Source organism: Oncorhynchus keta, chromosome 19 (assembly GCF_023373465.1).
Source record: "Oncorhynchus keta strain PuntledgeMale-10-30-2019 chromosome 19, Oket_V2, whole genome shotgun sequence".
Classification (NCBI taxonomy): domain Eukaryota; kingdom Metazoa; phylum Chordata; class Actinopteri; order Salmoniformes; family Salmonidae; genus Oncorhynchus; species Oncorhynchus keta.
This window is the reverse complement of record NC_068439.1, coordinates 47418714-47427528: the sequence shown is the minus strand read 5'-3', so window position 1 is coordinate 47427528 and position 8815 is coordinate 47418714. Positions and strand designations below refer to the sequence as shown.

General features: G+C 46.3%; 1 protein-coding gene across 1 annotated transcript; it reads right to left on the bottom strand.

The window, feature by feature from the left end:
- Positions 1-5331: 5331 nt before the first annotated feature.
- LOC127909057 (tyrosine-protein phosphatase non-receptor type 14-like) lies at positions 5332-6529 on the bottom strand. The gene is made up of 3 exons (XM_052468943.1): positions 6376-6529; positions 5610-5773; positions 5332-5481 (listed from the first exon to the last, which is right to left on the bottom strand). The coding sequence occupies exons 1-3, from the start codon at positions 6527-6529 to the stop codon at positions 5332-5334; spliced, it is 468 nt and encodes a 155-aa protein (XP_052324903.1).
- Positions 6530-8815: the final 2286 nt, after the last annotated feature.

The window sequence follows — 8815 nt, the reverse complement described above, 5'->3', positions numbered from 1 at the left end:
CCTAGAGAGGAACCGGGCTATGTGGGGTGGCCAGTCCTCTTCTGGCTGTGCCGGGTAGAGATTATAACAGAACATGACCAAGATGTTCAAATGTTCATAAATGACCAGCATGGTCGAATAATAATAAGGCAGAACAGTTGAAACTGGAGCAGCAGCACAGTCAGGTGGACTGGGGACAGCAAGGAGCCTTCATGTCAGGTAGTCCTGGGGCACGGTCCTAGGGCTCAGGTCAGTTGAAACTGGAGCAGGAGCATGGCCAGGTGGACTGGGGACAGCAAGGAGTCCTCATGTCAGGTAGTCCTGGGACATGGTCCTAGGGCTCAGGTCCTCCGAGAGAGAGAAAGAAAGAGAGAAGGCCACCCACTTTGCCAAAGCACATCCCCCACACCACTAGAGGGATATCTTCAACCACCAACTTACCATCCTGAGACAAGGCCGAGTATAGCCCACAAAGATCTCCGCCACGGTACAAGGGGGGCAACCCAGACAGGCCGACCACAACAGTGAATCAACCCACCCAGGTGACGCACCCCCCCCCAGGGACGGCACGAGAGAGCCCCAGCAAGCCAGTGACTCAGCCCCGTAACAGGGTTAGAGGCAGAGAATCCCAGTGGAAAGAGGGGAACCGGCCAGGCAGAGACAGCAAGGGCGGTTCGTTGCTCCAGAGCCTTTCCGTTCACCTTCACACTCCTGGGCCAGACTACACTCAATCATATGACCCACTGAAGAGATGAGTCTTCAGTAAAGACTTAAAGGTTGAGACCGAGTTTGCGTCTCTGACATGTGTAGGCAGACCGTTCCATAAAATGGAGCTCTACAGGAGAAAGCCCTGCCTCCAGCTGTTTGCTTAGAAATTCTAGGGACAATTAGGAGGCCTGCGTCTTGTGACCGTAGCGTACGTGTAGGTATGTACGGCAGGACCAAATCAGAGAGGTAGGTAGGAGCAAGCCCATGTAATGCTTTGTAGGTTAGCAGTAAAACCTTGAAATCAGCCCTTGCTTTGACAGGAAGCCAGTGTAGAGAGGCTAGCACTGGAGTAATATGATCAAATTTTTTGGTTCTAGTCAGGATTCTAGCAGCCGTATTTAGCACTAACTGAAGTTTATTTAGTGCTTTATCCGGGTAGCCGGAAAATAGAGCATTGCAGTAGTCTAACCTAGAAGTGACAAAAGCATGGATTAATTTTTCTGCATCATTTTTGGACAGAAAGTTTCTGATTTTTGCAATGTTACGTAGATGGAAAAAGCTGTCCTCGAAATGGTCTTGATATGTTCTTCAAAAGAGAGATCAGGGTCCAGAGTAACGCCGAGGTCCTTCACAGTTTTATTTGAGACGACTGTACAACCATTAAGATTAATTGTCAGATTCAACAGAAGATCTCTTTGTTTCTTGGGACCTAGAACAAGCATCTCTGTTTTGTCCGAGTTTAATAGTAGAAAGTTTGCAGCCATCCACTTCCTTATGTCTGAAACACATGCTTCTAGCGAGGGCAATTTTGGGGATTCACCATGTTTCATTGAAATGTACAGCTGTGTGTCATCCGCATAGCAGTGAAAGTTTACATTATGTTTTCGAATAACATCCCCAAGAGGTAAAATATATAGTGAAAACAATAGTGGTCCTAAAACAGAACCTTGAGGAACACCGAAATGTACAGTTGATTTGTCAGAGGACAAACCATTCACAGAGACAAACTGATATCTTTCCGACAGATAAGATCTAAACCAGGCCAGAACTTGTCCGTGTAGACCAATTTGGGTTTCCAATCTCTCCAAAAGAATGTGGTGATCGATGGTATCAAAAGCAGCACTAAGGTCTAGGAGCACGAGGACAGATGCAGAGCCTCGGTCCGATGCCATTAAAATGTCATTTACCACCTTCACAAGTGCCGTCTCAGTGCTATGATGGGGTCTAAAACCAGACTGAAGCATTTCGTATACATTGTTTGTCTTCAGGAAGGCAGTGAGTTGCTGCGCAACAGCCTTCTCTAAAATCTTTGAGAGGAATGGAAGATTCGATATAGGCCGATAGTTTTTTATATTTTCTGGGTCAAGGTTTGGCTTTTTCAAGAGAGGCTTTATTACTGCCACTTTTAGTGAGTTTGGTACACATCCAGTGGATAGAGAGCCGTTTATTATGTTCAACATAGGAGGGCCAAGCACAGGAAGCAGCTCTTTCAGTAGTTTAGTTGGAATAGGGTCCAGTATACAGCTTGAAGGTTTAGAGGCCATGATTATTTTCATCATTGTGTCAAGAGATATAGTACTAAAACACTTGAGCGTCTCTCTGATCCTAGGTCCTGGCAGAGTTGTGCAGACTCAGGACAACTGAGGTTTGGAGGAATACGCAGGTTTAAAGAGGAGTCCGTAATTTGCTTTCTAATAATCATAATCTTTTCCTCAAAGAAGTTCATGAATTTATCACTGCTAAAGTGAAAGTCATCCTCTCTTGGGGAATGCTGCTTTTTAGTTAGCTTTGCCACAGTATCAAAAAAGGAATTTCGGATTGTTCTTATTTTCCTCAATTAAGTTAGAAAAAATAGGACGATCGAGCAGCAGTAAGGGCTCTTCGGTACTGCACGGTACCGTCCTTCCAAGCTAGTCGGAAGACTTCCAGTTTGGTGTGGCGCCATTTCCGTTCCAATTTTCTGGAAGCTTGCTTCAGAGCTCGGGTATTTTCTGTGTACCAGGGAGCTAGTTTCTTATGAGACATTTTTTTTTAGTTTTTAGGGGTGCAACTGCATCTAGGGTATTGCGCAAGGTTAAATTGAGATCCTCAGTTAGGTGGTTAACGGATTTTGTCCTCTGGCGTCCTTGGGTAGGCAGAGGGAGTCTGGAAGGGCATCAAGGAATCTTTGTGTTGTCTGTGAATTTATAGCACGACTTTTGATGTTCCTTGGTTGGGGTCTGAGCAGATTATTTGTTGCAATTGCAAACGTAATAAAATGGTGGTCCGATAGTCCAGGATTATGAGGAAAACATTAAGATCCACAACATTTATTCCATGGGACAAAACTAGGTCCAGCGTATGACTGTGACAGTGAGTGGGTCCAGAGACATGTTGGACAAAACCCACTGAGTCGATGATGGCTCCAAAAGCCTTTTGGAGTGGGTCTGTGGACTTTTCCATGTGAATATTAAAGTCACCAAAGATTAGAATATTATCTGCAATGACTACAAGGTCTGATAGGAATTCAGGGAACTCAGTGAGAAACGCTGTATATGGCCCAGGAGGCCTGTAAACAGTAGCTATAAAAAGTGATTGAGTAGGCTGCATAGATTTCATGACTAGAAGCTCAAAAGACGAAAACGTCATTTTTTTTTTTTTTTTGTAAATTGAAATTTGCTATCGTAAATGTTAGCAACACCTCCGCCTTTGCGGGATGCACGGGGATATGGTCACTAGTGTAGCCAGGAGGTGAGGCCTCATTTAACACAGTAAATTCATCAGGCTTAAGCCATGTTTCAGTCAGGCCAATCACATCAAGATTATGATCAGTGATTAGTTCATTGACTATAATTGCCTTTGAAGTAAGGGATCTAACATTAAGTAGCCCTATTTTGAGATGTGAGGTATCATGATCTCTTTCAGTAATGACAGGAATGGAGGTGGTCTTTATCCTAGTGAGATTGCTAAGGCGAACACCGCCATGTTTAGTTTTGCCCAACCTAGGTCGAGGCACAGACACGGTCTCAATGGTGATAGCTGAGCTGACTACACTGACTATGCTAGTGGCAGACTCCACTATGCTGGCAGGCTGGCTAATAGCCTGCTGCCTGGCCTGCACCCTATTTCATTGTGGAGCTAGAGGAGTTAGAGCCCTGTCTATGTTGGCAGATAAGATGAGAGCACCCTCCAGCTAGGATGGAGTCCGTCACTCCTCAGCAGGTCAGGCTTGGTCCTGTTTGTGGGTGAGTCCCAGAAAGAGGGCCAATTATCTACAAATTCTATCTTTTGGGAGGGGCAGAAAACAGTTTTCAACCAGCGATTGAGTTGTGAGACTCTGCTGTAGAGCTCATCACTCCCCCTAACTGGGAGGGGGCCAGAGACAATTACTCGATGCCGACACATCTTTCTAGCTGATATGCACGCAGAAGCTATGTTGCGCTTGGTGATCTCTGACTGTTTCATCCTAACATCGTTGGTGCCGACGTGATAACAATATCTCTATACTCTCTACACTCGCCAGTTTTAGCTTTAGCCAGCACCATCTTCAGATTAGCCTTAACGTCGGTAGCCCTGCCCCCGGGTAAACAGTGTATGATCGCTGGATGATTCGCTTTAAGTCTAATACTGCGGGTAATGGAGTCGCCAATGACTAGAGTTTTCAATTTGTCAGAGCTAATGGTGGGAAGCTTCGGCGTCTCAGACCCCGTAACGGGAGGAGTAGAGACCAGAGAAGACTCGGTCTCTGACTCCGACCCGCTGCTTAATGGGGAAAACCGGTTGAAAGTTTCTGTCTGCTGAATGAGCGACACCGGTTGAGCGTTCCTACAGCATTTCCTTCCAGAAACCGTGAGAAAGTTGTCCGGCTGCGGGGACTGTGCCAGGGGATTTATACTACTATCTGTACTTACTGGTGGCACAGACGCTGTTTCATCCTTTCCTACACTGAAATTACCCTTGCCTAACGATTGCGTCTGAAGCTGGGCTTGCAGTACAGCTATCCTCGCCGTAAGGCGAGCACAGCGGCTGCAATTAGAAGGCATCATGTTAATGTTACTACTTAGCTTCGGCTGTTGGAGGTCCTGACGAATCGTGTCCAGATAAAGCGTCCGGAGTGAAAAAGTTGAGGAAAAAAATAAATAAATATATGAACGGTAATTAAAAAGTGAAACCCGTAAAGTTGTCAGGTAGCAAAATAGGTTGGCAACAAAACGCACAGCAATTCGAAAACAAGCCTGCAAGTTGTGACCGGAAATGACGTACCAGTCAAAAGTTTGGACACACGTACTCATTCAAGGGGTTTTCTTTATTTTTTACATAAAGAATAGAGACAGACTGAATGGTAGGACGCTTTTCAGATTAAATTTGGATGTATGAAATATACACTCTTTGTCATTAGCCTGTTTGGAAAAAGCTGTGTTCAAATCCAAAAGCATAATTACTTTCCCCTGCCCTTAATAGGACTAGATGGATGTAAGCAATATGCCAGAAACTCCTCCTAGCCTATCACAGGGCTGAGCGAGGTCATCACCATGCAACTCACCCCTACCCAGCCTTCTTAGGACCATGACGTGGTGTCAACACTGTGCATAAGCCCAAAGATCTTAGGAGTTATTTGCTGTACCAGTATTACATTGCCCTTGTGTCAGGCCATGTGGGACCATGTCAGAGGTCAGAAGTAAGGGTACAGATTCGGTGTGAATTCTTGAGAAACTGGATGACGACCTCGTAAACAAACTTGTACTGGGAGATGGTCTGGACCATGAGCATCCTCTGCTGCATCAAGTGACCCAACATTATAGGGACCTCCACCCTCTGAGAGAGAAAGACCATACTTGTGTTATGATATAGAATACATGATGTATCAGTATAGTAACAGTTTGGAAAGTAACAGTGACCCACCCCAGTAAAAACATCAATCTCAGTGGCAGGATGCCCCTTACCTCGTTGTGCTCAAGGCAGCTGATCATGAGTTTGTTGAGGATAAAGACCCCGGTGCAGGCAACGCCAGCTCTACAGTGGACCACCACAGGGGTGTTAAGGCTCTTGGAGGTGTCCAGCATGCTGTCAGTGTGTCTCCTCGGTGACTGGATCTCCTCCAGGTATGCTGGGGGAGGGACGGGGGTTAGTGTCATCCTGTATCAATCAGAGGATGCTGGTTGGAGGAGCTAAAGGAGGATGGGCTCAACGTAATAGCTGGAATGGAATAAACCCTGTTTGACTCCGTTCCATTAATAACGTTCCAGCTATTACAATGAGCATATCCTCCTAAAGCTCCCCATCAGTCTCCTCTGGTATCAAATTTGAGGCTAGAAAAATCCTATTAATTCATACAGCTCCCTCATTTAGTTGACAGCAACAATGTACATTAATCAACATTCACATCAATATTCTAATTTAAGTTAGTTAAGTACTTTGGGCCACTACACAGGGCAGAAGCCTTCTTTTCTACCCCATTATCTTTGTGTAATTAACTACACAATGTAAATCTACAGTTATTCAACACTTTTAAATACAAATGAAAGGCATTAGGTGTGACTTACAAAAGAACACCTGAACGTATTTGGGGCAGCCGTGTTCGGGCCTGTCTGTGTACTGCAGGTGCCATACAGCGCCCTCCTGGCCTGACAGCAGGTGTTTTACCTTTAACTCCGCGATGTCGTAGCAGCTTGAGTCCGCACGGAACTTAGTGGTCACATTTGAAATTACCGTGGGTGGCTGAGTTGTCCTTGGAGCCCAGTTTTGGCCAGTAGCGGTAGCTCTTAGACCTGCCACCTTCCTGAGAGAGAGGAGAGGGAGGAGGCAGGGAGAGGTTGAATTTAAGGTTAGTGTACATGTGGGGTGGATACACAAACACATGCATCATTCCTTCTATGCATTGTCAAGGCCCGAATGGCAGACGAAGGGTGATGAAGGGAGGAGGGGTGTCTCTTTTTTAACAACAGCTGGTGTGCAATCTTTAATGTTAAAGCTTTTGCTTGTCGGAGTTAGAATACCTCATGATAAGCTGCAGACTACACAATTTACCAAGATAGTTTTCATGTATATTTTTCATAGCTGTCTATTTACCACCACAAACCAATGCTGGCACAAAGAGTGCACTCAACAAGCTGTATAGGGCCATAAGCAAACAAGAAAATGCATTTCTAGAGGTGACGTTTCTCCTGGCTAATGATTTTAGTACAGGGAAACTGAAATTCCTTTTTCCTCATTTTTTTTGTCACCTGGAGGCGACAAATCCCAAGATCACTTTTACTCCACACAAATAAACCCATACAAGGCCCTTCCTTTCCCTTCCTCTCAAATCAGACCATAACTCTATCCTCCGGCTTACAAACTCAAACAGGAAGTAACAGTGATGCACTCAATGCGGAAGTGGTCTGATAAAGCATATGCAAGCACAGACTGGAATATGTTCAGGGATTTAACTGATAACATTTTGGAGTTACAGCATCAGTCACCAGATTCATTAAGTGCATCGACAACGCCATCCCCACATTGACCGTACGTACACCAACCAGAAGCCATGGATTACAGGCAACATCCACACTGAACTAAAGGTTAAAGCTGCCACTTTCAAGGAGCGGGACTCTAATCTGGACACTTAAAAGAAAATCCCACTATGCTCTCTGACGAGCCATCAAACAGGTAAAGCTTCAATACAGGACTAAGACCGAATCCTCCTATGCCGGCTCTGACGCCCGGTGGAAGTGTCAGGACTTGCAAACTATCACAGATTACAAAGGGAAACCGCCAACTGCCCAGCGACACAAGCAAACTAGACCAGCTAAACTGAACCATGTATGAGAGCACCAGCTGTTCCAAACGACTGTGTGATCTCGCTCTCCGTGGCCGACGTGAGTAAGACCTTTAAACAGGTTAACATTCGCATGCCTGCAGGGCCAGAAGGAATACCAGGATGTGTACTCAGAGCATGCACTTACCAGCTGGAATGTGTCTTTACTGACATTTTCAACCTATCCCTGACCCGATATATAATACCAACTTGTTTCAGGCAGACCACCATAGTCCCCATGCCCAAGAATGCCAAGGTAACCTGGCCAAATGACTATCATATTTCACATCTATATCAAATCAAATCAAATGTATTTATATAGCCCTTCGTACATCAGCTGATATCTCAAAGTGCTGTACAGAAACCCAGCCTAAAACCCCAAACAGCAAACAATGCAGGTGTAAAAGCACGGTGGCTAGGAAAAACTCCCTAGAAAGGCCAAAACCTAGGAAGAAACCTAGAGAGGAACCGGGCTATGTGGGGTGGCCAGTCCTCTTCTGGCTGTGCCGGGTAGAGATTATAACAGAACATGACCAAGATGTTCAAATGTTCATAAATGACCAGCATGGTCGAATAATAATAAGGCAGAACAGTTGAAACTGGAGCAGCAGCACAGTCAGGTGGACTGGGGACAGCAAGGAGCCTTCATGTCAGGTAGTCCTGGGGCACGGTCCTAGGGCTCAGGTCAGTTGAAACTGGAGCAGGAGCATGGCCAGGTGGACTGGGGACAGCAAGGAGTCCTCATGTCAGGTAGTCCTGGGACATGGTCCTAGGGCTCAGGTCCTCCGAGAGAGAGAAAGAAAGAGAGAAGGAGAGAATTAGAGAACGCACACTTAGATTCACACAGGACACCGAATAGGACAGGAGAAGTACTCCAGATATAACAAACTGACCCTAGCCCCCGACACATAAACTACTGCAGCATAAATACTGGAGGCTGAGACAGGAGGGGTCAGGAGACACTGTGGCCCCATCCGAGGACACCCCGGACAGGGCCAAACAGGAAGGATATAACCCCACCCACTTTGCCAAAGCACATCCCCCACACCACTAGAGGGATATCTTCAACCACCAACTTACCATCCTGAGACAAGGCCGAGTATAGCCCACAAAGATCTCCGCCACGGTACAAGGGGGGCAACCCAGACAGGCCGACCACAACAGTGAATCAACCCACCCAGGTGACGCACCCCCCCAGGGACGGCACGAGAGAGCCCCAGCAAGCCAGTGACTCAGCCCCGTAACAGGGTTAGAGGCAGAGAATCCCAGTGGAAAGAGGGGAACCGGCCAGGCAGAGACAGCAAGGGCGGTTCGTTGCTCCAGAGCCTTCCGTTCACCTTCCCACTCCTGGGC